We start from the raw sequence: 19,625 nt of genomic DNA, 5'->3' as shown, positions 1-19,625 counted from the left end.
AGGAATTATTTAGCATCCTGACCAAAAATGGGTAATTGAGGCTAATACAGTTTAACATCTTTAGAGCATCTAGAACTGAAATTCTTGTTAATGACAATAATATACTATGCCTCATTATGTTTTTTGCCAGTGCCAGTGGGTTAATAATGCCTGAGATGGTCTCTCAAAAACATTGCTTTCTTAACGTTGGCACTGAACATTAGCATTAAAAACATGGCAATTTTCACTGTATTTGGTAGTTACCAAACTTGATTTATGGCAGGGCTGTATTCCTGCAGTGTAAATTATTCTGTCGCATAAAGCTAGTATTGCATAGCTAATTTTTTTCTAGTTGTGACACTCTTGTTATGCAAATCACGATGAGCAGAAAAGTTAGGCAGGGGCAAGGTAGGGGTTTTCTCTTTGATGATACTCCTTGTGCCTTCATAGGCTTGCCTCTCTTGCTGCAAATTATTCTGGTGTGTTTTCTTGCTCATACTCCAGTCTGGAAAAGATCAAGTTCTATCTGTTTTTTTAGATAGAATTTGCCCTTTATTAGAAATTCCTTGCCAATGGATCATGCAGAATCAAGGGGATTGCTTTGTCACCACCAACCTCCCGTGCCCTGCCCCACCAGCAGCACTAATGGCCATTAGCATTAATTATTTAAAGTTCCTTGTTTTGCACACAGAAAGCAATGATCAATGTGCACTGCTAGGTATATGGTTGTGTACCTTCTGACTCCAGTGCTTTACCCCTCATCTTTCCAAGTGTCTGTTTCCTTTGGGACAGTCTTTGGATTTCATTCAGGCAGGGTTTAAGCAGCACTATTTAGAAAGCTTGGTGCTGTGTTTTTTGTCCAGGCAGGAACATTTTCTCTGTAAATGTTAACCTTGTGACACAGCCTGAAATGTTTCTTTACTTGTGTTTTTATTCATCTCCCACTGATTTTCAACTGTTATGCATTCTGGGCTGCAGACAACGTAATGGCTAAACCAAATGGGTGACCTTTCCACTTAGGGTGGCCTGTGGTCCACAAAAGTGTCCAACAAAGACTGGAAGTGTTAAGCAGTCATAGGAAGTGAAGATCAAGACACAGTTGTTCTTTCCCTTTATGCACAAAACCACTCCAAAACTGAAAAATCTTAAGCACTAGCCACAGGTGTTATAACCACCAGACAGGATGACAGTCTGGCTTCTAGGCTGGCTCTTAACAATTTCAAGTGCCTTCGTCCTGTGGGTTGTGTAAACTGGCACTGAATTATTCCAACTTTAGTTGAAATCCCATTGAAATATGTACTTCTCTTTCTTCTTTGGTGGTAAAGTGAAGAGTGTTCATGTCAATTGGCCTCCATGTAACCAAGCTCTTCAGATGGGTTGCCTGGATGACTCCTGTGGTGCTTAGAGATAGGTCTTCCGTAAGACTCAACTTTTGATCATTTTGATCCACTGTGTTTTAAATGCAGGGCTGTGGAATAGGACATGATGTGTCTGGTGTCAGTCCAGCTAATTTCTGAGCATTTGTGGCCTTCTGAGCTCTCACCACAGTCAGGCCCTGGCTATGGTGTGGATGTGTAATCACATGTCGCATTCTTCTTTATATGCTCAGTAAACTAGAATTTGTGTTGTGATTTTCCTGTGTTACTTTGGGTGCATAAAGAGAAAAGATTTGAGAAACTGTTCCTGTAAAAAATGAGAACCACCACACATTTAGAAACAGCAATGCTTTTGGTCGCAGTTTTGTCCATGGGTTCTTCCATGAGCTCATCATAGGTAGGTTTAGGGTTCTTACAGCTTCCCAGCTCCAGAAGTTTTACCACACAGGACTGCAAAATTAACACAGGCCAGATAATATGAAATAAACTGGCTTGTGGCCTTGCTTCATGGGCCACATCGCTTACAACATAATATAGTGTCACGCAACAGAAATACTGCTGCTGATGGGTAATGGCGTTAAGAGTGCTGAAGTCATGGTAGAAAACTTGCTTAATGATTTGCATTTTTTCCCCCATGTTACAAAATGTAGTTGAGCAGATGGATGCAGCCAGCTGTACATAGAGCTTTAGGGAGTACTGGAGAGAAGAGAGAGGGTTTTTGTTAAGATAAATGTAATAATCTCTGTGATAATTAGTTTAATTTAGATCCCTGTGTCTGACTCATTTTTGACTAACCTTGTATGAAGCCTTTCTTGCCTTGCTGACGAGTCTGTGAATTTAGTTTGATTACAGTCCCTTTTTTTGTGCTTGTGGATTGCTCACTGATCACTGATATTTTTCATTAAGCAGTTGTTTTATTACATTGTTATTTAGAGGGGAGTAATTTGTGTTTTCTAATTAATTTAATTCCAGGCACATTTAGTAAGTAGCTACAATGAGTCCATTCAAGGGGGTTTTAGGTCATATTGACATTGTTTACCAGATGCGCTCATTTGTTTTAAAGCACTGTTAACTCTGTGATGACAACAGCCCCATTCAGTTGCTTGACTTTTGCACCTCCCAAACCCCCTAAAATTAGAAGAGGCATTTCAAATACTAGTGAGAGGTATCCATAAGCATTAAATCACAGAGGAATTCAAATGGTGTCAATATAAACTGTTACTCTGCTGTTACTGGATTTGAGGGGAGAGCCGCAGAGAAGCCTTTTGGCTTCTCTTAGCCAGGGATGTGAATGCCATTAGTGTGACCAGTAAACAATTAGACAATGCTAAAGAGATGCAAACTGGGTGTTAAGTCCATGTTTGGCCACTAAAAAACTTACAGTGAAGCTTCAGGAGAAAAGAGGGCAGCCAGGAGGATGAGGGTACCATACACGACATGGCATAAGCAATGGTCTAGGCAGGACATGTTAGTGTGATCAAAACCTGGATGTGTAATTCATAGTCATCACCATCACAAATTCATAGGTTTGGGCAATTGTTTTTGCTAGAACCTTTTTTGGAAAAGCTCAGTATTTTCTTGCTCGTGGTGCTCCAAGGATTTGGGGGTTATTCAGGCACTTCGTGAGTGTTAAATACTACATCCATTCTGTCATCTGAGCATGAAAACTACGCATTATACCTATCATTTGGTCTCTTGGCCTGCTGCATCAAGGAACTGGAGTTTTAAAACGAGACCCTAATTAGTTGAATAGCTAACATTTCAATAGGAATACAAGCAGGTGCTTCCCCTGGCTATAAAAGCCTGTCCCATGACAAGTTACCAACATTTGTCAACGTGTTCTGCAGTCACTTATTTTGGTAAAAAGTCAATTACTGCTTGTTCTGCAGCAAGGTCTGGCACAGAGCAGTGACACTGTAAGATTCATTGGCCTCTGAAGGACCCGCCAAACAATGGCCTTGATGTGTTTTCCATTATTTTTCAACCATTTTCCATCTCTTTTGCATTGGAACAGACAAAATTAATGACAAGCTTTGCAGGAAAGGTTTATTCAGCGGTTCGTATTTAGTCAATTTTAACATTTAAAGCTTGTGATGCAGAAAACTGAATTCTGGTACAATTTGAACCAACAGCCCAGCTGCAGCTCTCCTTTGTGATTTGCAGAGAACATTCAGATTGCTGTGAAGCGCTTTCTGGCTCATGGTGGTCTGTTAAGGGTGCGTGCGTATATGGGGATCTGTTCTACCTATTGATTTAATAGGAAAGAGCATCTCTTGGAAAGGCAGAGTAAATGTGTGTGCATGTATGTGGAATGGGAGGAGATAAAGGGGGGGAGACTCTCTATCTGTGTGTTTATCTCTGTGATAAATGATGCCTGTTAAAAATGGGACTTGCCATGAGTGTTTTTAGTGCTTTCCTCTTTAAGTGTATTATACAAACACAGTCACCGTCAGCAGAAATGAAGCTGCAGTCTTGATTGTGTAGTTCAAACAGTTTTGATGTTTCATTGTCCCTCGATCAGTCAGTGCCTGGAGGGGTATCGGCTGCGGGCTGGGAATGCAGAGCACAGATATTCCTTAAAAGCTGAAAATGCTTCATTTAAAATACTCATCACAGTTTGCATCCCAGTCTGTGAGCAGGCAGCAAAGTGAGCTCTGTTTATCATTTTTAATTGTGGATCTTCCCTATTCAGAGCTAACATCTCCCATCTTACCTTATAATGAGCTGCTTCCTAGGCAGATTTGCAATTCACTTGCATCACTTATTTTAGTCTCTGTGCAAAGTTAGATGAGGGCATGGGTTTTAGCACACCAAAATGCATAAGGTATAAAACATAATGCGGCATAAATACCACATAAATCACATCTTAAAGACAAAAGCAGATTTCAAATGTCTGAATTAGAGCACTTAGTGTGGAGTGTAATCTGTGATTTGGTTTATGTTTGTTTTCTGGAGTGTCACACAGAGCTAAATATGGGGAATTCCATGCCTCCAACTGTGGAAAAAAAGGGCATTTGCAAGATGCCCAGGGAAGAGCTTTCCCTGTGTTATAGGTAAATCCCAGGACAAGTGTGTCCTTTGCTTCTGGGAATTGGACTGTTGCAGAAGTAGTCAATAGAAATCCCACTTGAGTTCTTTCGCTCATCACAGAGCGAGTTAAGAGCCTGCTCCAAACGGCAAAATTGTCCTTGAAAAAAACCCTGGTGCCCTCCCAGTTGTTTCTTCCTTTGCATCAATTGCAACCTGTGCAAGCCCCCCTTCTCCACCCTCCCTAGCATCCCCCCCTAAGGGTCAAGGCATTTGCAGTGCTGCTTTCAAGCCTCACAGCTCTCTGAAATTGTAACTAATAGATAAAATCTCTGGCTTCAAAGATCTACACTGAGGATGGACAGGAAGGAAAACAGCATGTTTTGTCAGTAACAGACGTGTTTTTAGGGGTAGGAGCTTATTCCTCCTCATGCATTTGTTTCCCTTTGCCCAGCCTGCACCTCCTGGCTCAAGCTAAGGCACACTTCCCTTTCAAAAAATCAATTTTCTAGAGAGATACTTTTTAAATATCAACCTGTTTCCTCTGCACCACGGCGATTGGTCCGGTACAGTCGCCAAGCCCTCGCGTCAGAAGGAAAAAGCCTGGGCTTAATTGTAAGCTAAAGTCTCCCGTAATCCAGGGGAGCATTTGAGATTCTGCCCAAGCGCTGGGTTTCGGCGGCCGCTGAGGGCTGTGGGTTTCTCTCCTAGCCTTCCGGCTGCTGCAGCACAAGTCAGCATAGCTAATGCAGATAGAGCTCTCTCCCCCCCTGCTCCTGTCTCTCTCGCTCGCTCTGCCTGTGCTTTGATTCGATATGAACAGACTGGTAACTCCGATGCGAGAGCGAAAGCTGACATAACTCTGCAGATGGCTACGTTTGGATGATACACCTAGGGATTTTTCTTTCAGGGAAGGTATCGTTTAGATGCTAATGTTTATTTTTCCCTTGTTGCCATTTTTCAGGACTGCCGGTCCCAAAGAAGAGCCCAAAGTCGGTAAGCACTTTTCAGCTACTATTGTTGTCTGTTTGTCTGCTTTGAAGGAGAAAGGCATGAGTTGGGCTTGTTTTCTTTTTGGGTCTTGATTGTTTTAAGTTGTCTTTCTGTTGCAACCATAATTACCTTGCACGGCTCCTGCTGCATGGGGAGAGGAAAGAGGAAGGCAGCACGGAAGGGGGACTTGTACATAAAGCCTTGGGTTTCCAGATCCTCTTTCTTGACAGATGAGCTTGTCTGTCATTTAACTTACTCCCAGAAGAAAAAAAAAACTATTGTTTGCTTTTGGAAAGATGGGAAGGCTCCACCTTCTTGCCAGATAGCAATTCCTGTCGGGTGCTTATAAGCACCAACCTTTTCCATTAACTCCCTGAGTTTTCACAAGTACCCTTGGTTGAATTATTAACAGAATGGGAAAGCATGTACCTTGTCAAGAGAGACAAAGCATGGACAGAGCATGGTTATGGTTCCCGGGGAATACAGTTAGGTGTCCGGATGCTTGCCCTGGAGGCATTTTCATAGTGAGCAGGATTCTGCTGCAGACATGAGATTCCTTATTTTAAAAAAGCCCCAAACCAACAGAACGGTGTATTCTCACCCCTCTGATCCTATTTCCGTTTAGAGCTGTTACCTGGATGATATGTTAGCTAATAGCATGGAAGCTGTGATCTAAGGTATCATTACAGCTCTGTGCATGATATTGTGGAATAAATTAATGTGCTATTTGTATGCAAAAAAAGGAAATGGTTTATTTTTAAAGGAAATGGAATACTTAAAGCCTGAAAGTTTCCAGTTATCTGTTCAGAGGGAGGGGGAAAAAGAGAATTTTCTCCGAGAAGCTTTGGGGAAGCAGAGCGAGATCTTTGCTGTATTGCAAGTGTGAAACTTCACTGACAGTCCCTTTTGGGTGCCAAAAACTGCAGCTGGGCACAGCCCACCTCGCTGCAAACCTGGGCGAGAGGTTTATGCAGGGGCTGAGCAGACGGCTCCTGTTTTGAATACGAGTTCTCTGCTCATCCATAAGAAAGCCCTGAAATAATTAATGTGATTCTGATGGCTTAGGGCAGCGCTGATTAAATTCATGTGAGCCCAGGCCTCTACCATTGTCAGCTTGCATTAATGTTGAGAGGCAGAAGCGCGGGGTGTGCTCCCTTCGCAAATCACAGACATGTCAGACCCTGCGCATTCGCTTCTGTCATACGTGGGGGTTATTTCAGCCTTTGGAAAAACAGAAGCGAGTGTGTAAAACACATACGTGTCTGGCACCTTTCTTTTCTCTGCCTTCACTTTTTCCCTGGTTGGAGCAGGAGTGGCTGCGCCCGATCCACGCTCTGACTTCTGTCATTAAACCAGCCCCGATCAATGAGTCTCAGTCTGTTTCAAAGCGTGGAGCCTCCTGCTTTGCCACACTCACACTCGGCACCAGGTGAAGCGGGATCCTGCATGTCACACCTCTTTGGTTGTCAGCAATGCACCATGAAAATCTGAGCAGCATCTAAATCCATGTCGGGATAATCCTGTCTTGGTGAACAAAGGGACTGCTTGCAAACAGGTGTAGCCTTGCAACAGCAGATTTCTCCCGTACTGTTTACTTTGAGGAGCTAGTCAGCCTTGGGAAAGCAGTCCTATTCCTTGCATGCCTCTCCTCAACCCCTCTCACCTTGCTCTAGGGTCCCACCAGCAATTTTTACTACCACCTTAGGCGGTGCTGTTGCCTCTAAAGTGCAGAATTCACAAAAGAGCAGAGCTTCTTATTCCCCTTTGCATTGGCAATTAGCAGTGATGTTTTACACTGCCGCATTGTGTGGCAGCTTTAATGACCAACTACTCTCTAATGGGGCAGAGGATGGTAGAGTCCTTACAGCCACATCTTCATTTCCAGGCATCCAGGATAGGCACACGTTGAACATGGAAACCTGGAGCAAAGCACCTTGGGGCACTCGTTTGCAGAGGAGGAAACTGTCCTTGGGGCTGTCTAGTATGGATTTAACACTAGTGCTTGTGTGGACAAGGCAATGGTCATAAGCATGAAAGCAGGGGTATTGCCGAAGCCTACCTTTCTCAGTGTAGTTAAAGGGCCTGACACTCTTGGCCACGAAGACTCCATGAAGATGGCTGAGCTGTCCCTGGGGCTGCACAGGGACAGTCTGCTATGGGACTTAGGATGAATGTGCTGCCCATTTCCCTCATTCCATTTGCCCAGTGCAGGGGTACTGTTTTCCAGTATTCCTTGATTAATCAATTTGCTGCAGTTAGAGGACAGTGTACGTCCAGGCCAGGAGCAGTTGGCCCAAGTCTTAACTTGTGCTCATTCTTTGTTTCTTCTGCTGCATCAGGGAAGATGCAAGCTCAGGTCTCCGTCCTCTTCTGCTTTACTCAGCACAGTGATAAGCTCTCTTGTTACCTCATCTCCTTTCCCAAAGAGCGGATACATTCCCAATTTACTGCCAGCAGCTGTCTCTTTCTCAGACAAGCCCTATTTTTAGCTATCAGTCTCAATCCTGTATTCCCAAAAGGACAACCTTAGGCTGTTGGATTCCTCCCAGCTGAGAGTAGGTGTTTTAGCCCCTAGGAGAGGTTTGTTAGTGCTGGGGCTGTGACACAGTCTGGGAATACATTTTCTGCCTTGAGCTGTTTTCCTGGGCTGTATTTTTCAGCCTGTGTGTATCTTCTAATGAGTTTTGCTCCTTTTCTTAGTTTTTAAGGAGAGTTTTTCAACCTTGGTGAAAGAGCCAAATTAGTAAATAAAGTTTGCAGCCAGACTTGGAACTGGGCACTTACAAGTTCCTTCTGCTTCCCCACCAAGGACATGCTCACAGCAGCTCTCTGTGCTGCTTGTTTGTTTTCTATTTCTTGTTGATTCTTTTTCAGATGAAAATGGATGATGTTTTTGCACTGCCCCTCTGGGGATACACATTTTCAGTGTGCAAATGCTCTGGTACAGCAATTTCCCCTGCAATTATCCTGATACAACATGGATGAAAACAAACTTTTCTTATCTAGTTGCTTGCATCAAAACACTCCACAAGGGGGCAAAGATTCCCGTTTCCAGCTCCTTTTGTTGTCCCTGCCAGGACCAGTTTCTCCAAAATACTTAAGAGTACAAAATCTGCAGCTAGATCATCAGAAAATGGGATCACTGCAGGGGGAAGTGCTAAGCTCTTCCAAATATTTGATCTTTTCTTTTGGGTGTAAATAAATACATTGTCAGCATAGCTGAATTGTGGCCAAAAACGTAATTCTTGTGCACAGCCTGTCCCTGACAAGAGACTTGTCACATATTTTGGGTAAATAGGCAGCACTTGGGGCTCTGCCTGTCTTATTTTTGTCAGGAGGAGAAATTGCTTCCACAGCATGAGTCTCCAACACATCCCTCTTCATCCCAAGACCGTTTTTCCCCCTACCTTGAAATGCAGTGGGAGGAAACCACGGCAACTCTTCCCTCTTGCAGTTCTATGCCTGAAGAATCCCGTGCCAAAAAGCTTTGGTGTCTGTCTGTGCCGCAGGACATGGTCCCTGCCACCATCGCCTCTTCCGTGGCAGTTTCTCTCTGCCTGACACAGACATACACAGCTGCTGCTAATGATTAGTGTCCCATCTCTGCCTGCAGCCACCTCTCAGCTGTGTCATGGGCCTCGATTGTTTTAGCAGTCACTGTACAATGTAACATCCAATTACTCTTTCATTTAGCAGCTACAACAACTGATCTCCCCTGTGTGGGGTATCTGCAGCATTTTCCAGGCACTTGGAGACTTTTCTAAGCAGTTTTCCTCTTGTCTCCGTTTGAAACATGACAGCTTCGAGCTCTCTGGCTCACCACACCTTTGCTGTTTTCTTCCCTCCCCGTAATCAGAGGACAATGTAGTGCTCAGTGTGGGCTCACTCAGCCTCTCTGCTGAGGGAGAAGCTGCCCTTCAGGTGGATAAATGCAATGCCTGTGACTGAAAATGGGATTGCACAGTGGAGGCGAAGAAATCCTGAGAGGCTGAGGTGTGCCCAAACCCTGACTGCTGCTACCCCCTTTCCTGCAGCAATTGCCCCTGTGGCTGATGTTGGAGATGGAGAGCCACACTGATATTCCTGCTAACCCCAGCCAGTGGGGAAAGGGCAGCAGGAAAAAAAGCACATTCCCAATACTGTGTTTTCTTCATCTTAGGTTTTGCAGGATGAGCACTGTGAAGTTTCACCAACAATGTAAGGAAGCTGGCAGAGGGCATGCATCTCAGACCTGCAGCTAGAGTAGGGCATGAGAAGGTCCAGCTTTCCCCATATTCCTCAAGGCCAGGTTGGATGGGTCTTGAACAACCTGGTCTGGTGGAAGGTGTCCCACCTGGCAAGGTGGTTGGAACTAGATGAGCTTTAACCATTCTATGAGTCTATATTTATTTTGTCATGGCTGTAATATAGTATCAAGATGACTGTTTTTAACCCATCACCTTTATCTAATCATGCAGTCTGCTTAAGTGGACTCAAATTAGTCATCATGGTCTTTATTTCTAGCTGCTTTTAGTTAAAAATCTTTCTGGAAAGCTATTTATTCTTATTAACATCTCTGGAGAAGACCACAGAATCTGGCAGGTCAGGGGTGTTTTTGCTGGCTTGAGTAGTTCACTGCCCCATGCTCTTGTAGCTACTATCAGAAGTCAAAATGCTTCCACTGATCTTGCTTTACTTTGCACTGAAAAATATGATAAGCATCTCCGGATGATGTCTGAACTGCTGGCTTTGCAGTTATCTGTCACCAAACTGCCCACTGTTCTTCTTGCCCTGATTTAGCTGCATTCCTGCCTATGTGTGAGCAAAGTGAGCTGAGTAGTCAGGTGTGGATCCAGGAGCATCAGCCCCAAAGCTAGGAACAGGGCAGGAGATGGAGAAACCATCATTTCCTTGGCATCTGTTCAGTTCATCTCCTGGGACAGTGCCACCTTTCCACCAAGGCACAAACTTCTTCATCCAGGCAGTCCTTGCCACAGAGGCCAGGGAAGTTGGACCCCGGTAACTCCTGATGATCATAGAATCATAGAACAGTTAGGGTTGGAAAGGACCTTAAGATCATCCAGTTCCAACCCCCCTGCCACGGGCAGGGACACCTCACACTAAACCATATCACTCAAGGCTTTGTCCAGCTTAGCCTTGAACACTGCCAGGAATGGAGCATTGACAACCTCCCTGGGGAACCCATTCCAGTGCCTCACCACCCTCACAGGAAAGAATTTCTTCCTTATATCCAATCTAAACTTCCCCTGTGTAAGTTTTAACCCATTACCCCTTGTCCTGTCACTACAGTCCCTAATGAATAGTCCCTCACCAGCATCCCTGTAGGCCCCCTTCATATACTTGAAGGCTGCTATGTAACTTCTCCAGGCTGAACAGCCCCAACTTTCTCAGCCTGTCTTCATATGGGAGGTGCTCCAGTTCCCTGATCATCCTCGTGGTCCTCCTCTGGATTTGTTCCAACAGCTCCATGTCCTTTTGATGTTGAGGTGTTGATGATGATGTGTTGAAGCTGCTACACCACATGAAAATAAGTTTGGCCCAAACTTTTTTGGAATCATCCAGTGATGTGAAAGTTGATTAATATTTTCTTGAATTAATTTAAGTACGCATATCCATTATTTCCATGATTGTGTTTTGCTTTCTCTGTTCCCCTCTTCGACTCCGAAATAGACATGTTTCAGGCTTTATGAAGGCATTATTATTTGTAAAAACAGCTGTCCCTTTGAAGAAGTTTTCTCCTATTTCTTGCAAAAGGTCTGCGTATTTGCAATGGCAACTCTAGTTTAATTAGAGGTGGTTTTGCTTGAGATACGCTGATGCTTCCATTTCCAACCCAAATACAAATTGGAGCTCATAGTTTGTCCAGAATTTAGATCTTTCATGTCATAAAGTGAGAGCACTAGTCAAAGTTTGAACTTTGCTTCTTTTTAAATCAAAGTTTTCAGAAAGTTCTCATCATTTCTCTGAGGGCTGAATAAAGCTTCACGTTTTAGTCCCTTCTGTAAACCAGCTATTTCCAGTGAGATTGGCCTGAAGTTTCACAGGATACTTGTAGTTATTTTAGTAGTTTGGCCAAACAAACAGAACAATCCAGATGGCTGGACTGAGAGCTGTAAGGGTATTTTTTCTTTCTTTCTTTGATTTTCCTTTATTTTTAAGTTACAAAGGAGTGATTATCCACAGCAGAGATGTTTTAAAATGGCTTCATTTAAAAACTGAAGGGCCGCCTGTGAATTAGCTTCTTTTACCACTTAAAAAGTTAAAGATGTTTGAAATTGGTTCAGATATTTGCAGTTGAAAGTCTGCAGTTGAGTAATCACAGCAGGTATGCTTTGTTCAGAATTGCTTGAAAGGACAAAAGCAATTTCACATTCTAGTCGATGGAGGTGTCATTTAAAAAAATGCTGTTTAGTGGATCAACAGCTCGAAGGGTTTGCAAGGTCGAAGTTGTTTGGGCTCTTCTGTTTAAACCTAAGAATATGTGCAACTTAAACCAGAAAAGATTACTGTTAAGACTCAAAAAGTGGCACTTCTTTATGATGACTTTCTCCTCTGTAATTAATTCAGCCCTGCTGTGGTGGAGAGCTTGCCACCTGAGGTTTTGTGTTCAGAATAGAGGGTGTGCTTCAGCCCTCCTATGCAGATCTGCTGTGTGTTTGCCGTTGACTTTTTTCCCTACTTCTGCTTGAGTTTCTCTGGAGAAGTCCCTGGAAGCGGAGACTCCTGTTGCAATGGTTTCGGGTACCCCCTGCCAGCACAAGGCTTTATATTTCTGTGAGAGGTTTCTTAGTATGAGTGGCTGACCCCTTTTAACCAGGAAATTGTGGCTGTTATAAAAGCAACCTGTAGAATGCTACTTTTCCAGCCACCCTTTTCATCACAGCAGCCCGGGGATGTGCCAGTTCCCAGTGCCAGAGCAGGTGGGAGATTGGACTCAACCTTAGTGCCGACCCAAGGTCATCTCAAAAGAGCATTAAAGAGCATTTAGTGTACAGTTTTGGGAGCTCTTATTGAGGAAGGATTTGGCTGCATATTGAGTAGTACAAATCCTGGCAACACAAATGTGGCTTGCACTTCATTCGAGCACACTGTTATAAACTTGAGTTAAGAATTGTGTACCCTGCTTAGCTAACTATTGAGCAGACAGAGCTCTTGACAAACTGCTTTTGAATAAGCCTTGAATTTGGGGAGGCATATTTTTTCCTGTTTTAATGTGCTGAATTAAAACAAGGAAATCAAACTGCAAATAGATGTTTTCACGTTTGTGAAGGTGTGCTGTAATCCTGTGGGTGCTCTGGGAAGCAGAGACATGGAAGTGGTACTCTGTTGTCCACTCACTTGTGATGTGGAGGTTGCAAGGACCACAGAGGGAAAGTGATCTTGCATGGTAATGGTTGGGCTTGAATCTGTTTGGGAGGAACTATTGGAGTTCTCACAGTGGAATCTGGTAGCTTTTTGCAGGCTCAAGTTAGACCTTAATGTCACCTGAGTAAAATCATAGAATGGTTAGTGTTGGAAGGATGTTAAGATCATCTAGTTCTAAGCCCCAGAGGTTGTTGAGGTTTTCTGCCTTCATGTAGGGAAAGAATAAGTGCACTGAAACTAGTAACCTATAATGAGATTTAGATTTGTTTTATGTGTGAGATAGGGAACTGAGTATTTTTTTTATGACAAATTATTTCGTTTTGCATATCTCTTTCTGTCAGTCTGCCTATCAGAATCTGTCATCGGGGAAAGGTAGCTTCACCCAGCATTAACTGGTGGCAGCAAAACTGTGATTTAGATATTTACTTATGTGCATGCAAGAAACCCTGATCAAAGAAGGGAGAAAATATGATGTAAAACACCCACTCAAGGACCAATAACTGTTTGTTCCCTCTCTTTCCACTCGCTTTCTCCCTTACAGCAACCACTTGAAAGGAAAGACAGCCAAAACAGTTCTCAGCACAGTGTCTCCAGCCACCGCAGCGGGCACACCGCTTCCCCAGCACACAGCACGCAGGTGCTGCCGGACTACACTGCTGCCGAGGCGCCGGCTGCAGACCAACCCGACGGTGCTGGGCAGAAAAAGCCAGATCCATTCAAAATCTGGGCCCAGTCCAGGAGCATGTATGAAAGCCGACGTGAGTATGAAGCAGGTGTGGTTGCTAAGGCTACGGCTCTGGCAGCCGCTCTCTGTATATTTTGTTTTCGAAGAACTGAATCCTTTAGGTTTATGTTGGAAAGAGAAGGCTTCAGTTTATTAATTTGGTATCTTGTCTATGATAGCAACTTGATAAGAGGGGCAGTTTCCTCTCTGATGAGGAATGAATTCAAGTCATCTCTAAGAAGGATGAATACAAAAACCCCATTAAAATTAAAGACTGTCTTTTCCCATATTCTTTTCTATTTTGTTTTTAAATTAGGCTGAAGGAGAATTTCCAAGTTTGTTAACCAGATCCTGAACTCCATTTTGAAGTTAAAGGAGTTGTTTGATATGCTTAGGAATTTCAGTAAGGAGAGGAAGTATTTAGTTTGCTGAAATTCATATCAGATGCTTTCCAGCCTCACCCAGGGGAGTTGAAAATCCAGCTGAGCCATTTTACTCTGACCAGAGCAGACACTTTAACATAACAGATATCAAATGCATATTGTAAGTGGCTTTTATGGCAATTAATAATCAGCACACTTGGCTAATAGTTCAGCAGGGCTTTGACTCTGCTCCAAGACTATAAATATGTTTTCAATCAGTTTCTTCTCTGCAAACAAAACAAATACACTGGCTTTGCTTTAATTGTGTTGCTGAAGATGATCACATCTGTAAAAGCCTCTTAAAGAAAGAGAGTATTATGTTAATTTTCAAAAGCAATAGTTACTTTAGTGACAGAAAAAGGAGCTTCAGAGTCTTGGCGCTGTAAGAATCACCTGGAGATTGACTTTATTGTGCTAACTGGAAATTGGTAAAACCAGTATGAAATTATCCCAGAATGAAAAATGGTAGGGCTGTGGGGTTTTTTTTCTGACCAAATGAATCATTTTGTTATCTTACATCCTGGAAATAATCAAATCATGAATCACGGTTTCTTGGCTGAAGATGCATCTCTTTGGATTGAATGTCTGAGCAATGCAGTTTGTAGGTGTCTTGGCTTCTGTGTGCTGCTTCCCTTCCCTTCACAGGGATTAGGTGTACTGACCCTGTGGCTCTTGGGCCAAGTCGTGCTGATCTGCAGAGAAGTGCAGTGATGGAAGTTTCACCTGCATCTCATTGAAACAGGAAAAAAGGGGCAAGAGCTGGGGGGTGGTGACTCTTCAGCCCTGCAGAGCTGTGGGCAAAGCTCCTTCTCCTGCCCGGGTGGACGAGGCTGAAGCTGTCCCATGGTACTAGCATTACTGCTGCACAGCTCATGTGGTTCCCATAAGCATTACCTCTGACCCCCTGCAGCTCCTCAGCTAATTTCTAATTGGCTGTTTAACTCATACTAATTAGTCATTAGTGTCAGCTTAGTAGCCTTAATTCCTGCCTGTCTTTCCCAATAAGCCTGAGACTGAGCAGGAGAAATCCTGAAGTGCACAGGCAGGAGGTTGCCCTTCTGTGTCCACCTCCAATACTATGTGCTAAGTCCTTCGTCTTCCCTCAATGGCTGCAGGTATTTTGTAGAGGCTTTATCCTTGTCTGTGGCCAGAGCCCTTCCAGAGGCCTTTTCACTCCCTTGACCTGCTGGTTTCCCACACCACATCTCTCCCTGTGCCACAATTCTCTCTGCTTGGGCCTTTTGCTAAACTGGGATCTGCTACACCCCTTCAACTTCCCTTTCTATGGTTCAGCATCTCTGGGGTTGATCCTGACTATTGCTTCAGTTCTTACCTCCTGCCCATTCTGCCAGATGACACCTGTTGGAGCATCAGTGCTTTTCTATCCCCTTTTCATCACATTGCCATTTCCTTGCCGGGAAGGTGTTTTCTGAGATTTCTTGGTTTCCCAGACCAGGTTTTGGAGTATGGCAGAAGCATGGTATGGCCATGTCTCCTTGTTAAGTGTGTGCCACTAGAAGTGTCCAAAAGCCTGCAAATTTCTCATCCTGAGCTGGAGTGAAACACATTCTCTGAGGATTAACCTGCACTCTTGCTTAGTGACATGGCTTTGCTGTGCCTAATGAAAGGTGAAGAAAACCAGGAAAGACCTTGTCTAACTGAAAAAGTCAATTGGATTTACTGTTTCCTGTCACAGTCTGATCACGAAGTGTGACAGGTGGTTTTATTTAGAGGTCAGTGGTCAGTTTCTCCTTCGTCACCTTTCATCCCTCTCACCAGTCTCATAAATGGAGACTGGATCACAGCTGAGACCTGGCACCTTTTCTGCCCTGGGAGCTTGCAGAGAGCCACCATGTTTCTTTCCCTGTGTTTGGTCTGCATGAAAATTGGGCAATTGGTGGCTGCTCTGTTACAAATATAAATCATCCCCTTGAGACTTGCCCAAGCAGTGGCTCTGTGGCTCTCGGACCACTTGTAGGGAGCTCTGCTGACATGGAGTATCAGAGCCTGTGGAATGAAGAAAACCATTTTCTGGACTTCCAGTTTCACCATCTGTCTGCTCCACATGTGCTGTTCTTCGTGTTTCACTCAGCTGCAGTTCAGTTCAACTCCAGTGCCTTCTTTGGCTGGTGGTGATACAGTCATATCACTGCTTTCTTCTTTACTTGAGCACCCATTCCTTTTGGCTTTGGGACTAAAGTTAGCATCTCCTCTCTCATGACATTCATAGCTTTTAGTTCTGTGTGAGCAAAATTAAAGGAGTATTTAATGTACAACAGGAGGATGCCACCCTAGTGCCAGCATTGAAAATGGCTGGTTCATCCAGTAGATGAGGCTTCTGGTGCGTCCTAGAAGCCCCCACTGCCTGAAGAGCCCCAGCTCAGGTCTTCCATCTCTCTCTGATGCCCAGTCCAGGGCTTACTCTCTGCTGGTTCATGGCCTTCAATTTTAAACCTGAAAAGGATTATAAAACATTCTTATGAGAGGCAGGGTTTTGAATCCCCAGATGGAATGAAAACCAGCAAGAACTCTTTGTGTTGAAATTTATGACGGAATTAAAAAGAAAAAAAAAAAGACAGAATTTTAGAGCATTAGATCATCTTAAGTGTTTTATTTTGTTCCATTTTTTAGTGAAATTGTTGAGTATAAAGAGAACAGGCTGCAATTTTGCAAGTGCAGTTGACACAAGGAGATGAATTCATTAGCCCCAGCCCAGACAGCTTTTTTTATATTCATCTAAAAATAATATTATAAAGAGTTTTTTTTCAATATACGAATACATCTTCTGCAGGATGTTTCTTAAGAAGTACTGAATCTGTAATGAGCACCTATTGCCTTTAATTAATATCATTCATTAACAGTAATAATAATAATATAGACAAGGAAAGCACAGGGAACATTTTCATTTTTTAGAATAGGTAAATTCTTTTTTTTGGATATTCTTTGGATCAGTACTTCATAAAAGTAGACTGTATTTGACTTAGGTGACTTGTCTCACTGAAGCCACTGGTAGAGCAGAATTTGGTTCAAAAACACCAGATAACCCATAATTTTCTAAAAGCATGTATTTTTTATTTACCAGAAGCATCTTAATGTCAGGAAGTATTCCCATTCCTCAAAGGAGAACCACAGACATTGCCTGTTCAGGGGAAGAGTAAAAAAATAGAAGAAAAATTAAGCTAGAATTAATAATGCAGAGCGAAGCAATGGCTCCATAGCTGTGTCTGGACTCTGGTTGACTGGCAGCAGATGAGAACTACAGCTTTATTCAACAAACACATTCCTTCACATGCAGCTCCCCTGGATGAGGGGATCCAGCCTGCAAGGTGCTGAGTGCTTGGGCTCCTGTCCAAGGAAGCTGATTTTCAAGCTGTAAACACAAAAGGACTTGGGTGCTTTAAGGCTAAGGCTGAGCTCAAATGCTCTGCTGCAATCTGGCCCAGAGTCGCAATTCTTTGCTGGATTAAGACTTTTGAGAATACAGCTTTGGGTTAAGTAAATCTGAAAAGAGATCATTTGATGGCAATAACAAATGCACTCTTTGCTGGTGCTGAGTTTTAGCTGCCTGAGCTCCTCTTTATGAGTAAGTCTTTGCTGCTGGTGGTAGTTGTGTACATGAATCAGAGAGAAGGACAACGGTTTAAAAACGGAAGCTGTTTCAAGAGAAAGGAATGACATATATAAAGAGCATTCAGTGAGAGAAACAGCAATTTAATAGTTTAGCTGAGAACCACAGTTCTGAAATCTCACACTGTGTTATTGAAAATGTATTTCTATAATATGTTTTTTATTTTTCAATGTATTATTAAACTTCCTTAAAGATTAACACAATCTGTTGTCAATTTTTTCACATGTGGCCTGATTGCTTTGCAAAATACCGTATCCTACATATGGCCATCTGTCAAAACAGCAGTAACAAAATGAATTAATCTGAATTGCAGATGTGTTAATGAATCCCTTTGAAGGGCTTAAGTATTTAATTAAAAGTAAAGCAGAACATGATAGATAATTTTTAAAGCTTTTAAAATATTCTAAGTTATCATTAATAGTTGAATTTTATTTTTGGGCACATAATTTATTTGCTAAAATTTTCTCTCCCCAGATCTAATTAAAATAATACAAAAAAAGTCTTGACCCCAGCGTATAGCACTTACTCACCAGCAGCTCCATAGAGTTACAAATATTTGTGCAATGATACCAAACATTAGATACTTTCTCCCTAAGATAGAAGAGAAAAATACTCTCAGGAAATTGCATCCGCCTTCTGATCAGGCTGACTTAAAAGATGATTGTAAAAGCCCCTTGGTAGGGTTATGTCCTTTTGTTGTATTAATAGGAGACAAACAGTTACAATCATGCACTTGGGCACACACATGTGTCCATGCCCTTGGAGGATGTCTTATTAAAAAGGGCTACAGGACTTTCAGCGTGTTCCATGAGCAGCAAAGGCTGCAGAGCTGCTGTGGAGCTGGTAATGGGCAGACTGGTCTATGGCTCAGCTGAGGCATTGTGCCTTCCCCAAACCTCAGCAGCAGAACTTGGCTGTCTGGATGAGAACATGCTGAAGACATCTTTTGAAAGTCTTCCATGCCACCAGAAGGGTAGATTAGGAAAAGAACAAAAGGAAAAGACAGAAAAAAATTGAATTCTCCTGCAGTGGGGTAGTTTAGAAATTGGCTTTCCTGCAAATACAGAACCTCATTGCATTTGTGCCTGAGTCACAGGACTTTTCAACACTGGAACTCACCGTCAGCTTCAGTGGGACTTCTCACTCCTAATTTCAGATTTGTCCTTATATACTTTGGTGGGTCTGGGCCTTAAAACTTTTATACTTTGCCAAGCTGTGAGTCACTGAAAGTGCTGCTGTCTCAAGTGGGCTGGGGACTGAAGCAAACTCAGACTGGTTATTTTTGAATCCATCTTGTGTTGAAACTGATGTTGCACTGGGCAGATTTTTATATAACATGCAAGATAATTGTTAAGGTTTGTATACAAAAGTTTGATTAAAATGACCTCTAATTAAGCACTGTGTTCATTGTTCATCACAGGTGTTTAGAATTTAACATTAGAAAAAGATTTCAATTGGAAAATTGTGTCATGATGGTGACAATTTTCTTTTGTAGAAAAATATTTTAAGGTGTTCTCTTCTGAGAAGAAAAAAGGTTTTCCAATATGCCTGCATGCATGTGAATAAATGTATAAATACATATACGTATGTGTATTACATAGCCTCATGCACACAGCCATGTGCAAATAGATGCAAGTTAGTATGTTGTAATCCTTAGGAGCTATAACCTTAGCTATTTATGCATGAAAGCCTAACATGAGCCATACAATCAAAATGAATTGAATGAATTAACAAGAAAGCAGATACATTAAGCTTTGCAAAACTGTAAAATTAATATTACAGCTATGTCACCTTCGCCTGCAACTGGACTGAGCAAGGGTGAGAGAGAGAGAGAAATCAATTCCACAAGTTTTGGAGAATGTAAGACTGTGCCGAGAATGTATCTGTGTCTTGTGATGTCTTGTTCTGGTGTCATTGCTGCTCTGTGGCGGGGGGCTCTTCACCACCAAGGGAGTCTGGCAGGGCCGTACGCCAAGGTTAGCCACGAAGGTGCAAAGTACTTGCTTTACTGTGTCCTGGCTAGCAGCAGATTTCATAGGCGGTGGTGGGGGGCTTATCATGTTCCTGGTTTGTCCATGAGTTTTCCCAGTGGGCTGTGGCACTCACCTCTG

At 42.9% G+C, this 19,625-nt stretch overlaps 1 protein-coding gene across 1 annotated transcript in view; it reads left to right on the top strand.

The window, feature by feature from the left end:
* The window catches only part of MAGI1 (membrane associated guanylate kinase, WW and PDZ domain containing 1), a 339,145-nt gene that overhangs the window by 295,207 nt on the left and 24,313 nt on the right, over positions 1-19,625 (top strand). The window contains 3 exon segments of the mRNA XM_031049169.2: positions 5,347-5,378; positions 13,282-13,498; positions 19,297-19,374. Of these exon segments, the coding sequence (XP_030905029.1) occupies positions 5,347-5,378; positions 13,282-13,498; positions 19,297-19,374 (327 nt within the window).

The sequence above is a fragment of the Melopsittacus undulatus genome, chromosome 9 (assembly GCF_012275295.1).
Source record: "Melopsittacus undulatus isolate bMelUnd1 chromosome 9, bMelUnd1.mat.Z, whole genome shotgun sequence".
Taxonomy (NCBI): domain Eukaryota; kingdom Metazoa; phylum Chordata; class Aves; order Psittaciformes; family Psittaculidae; genus Melopsittacus; species Melopsittacus undulatus.
This window is presented reverse-complemented; position numbering and strand designations above follow the sequence as displayed.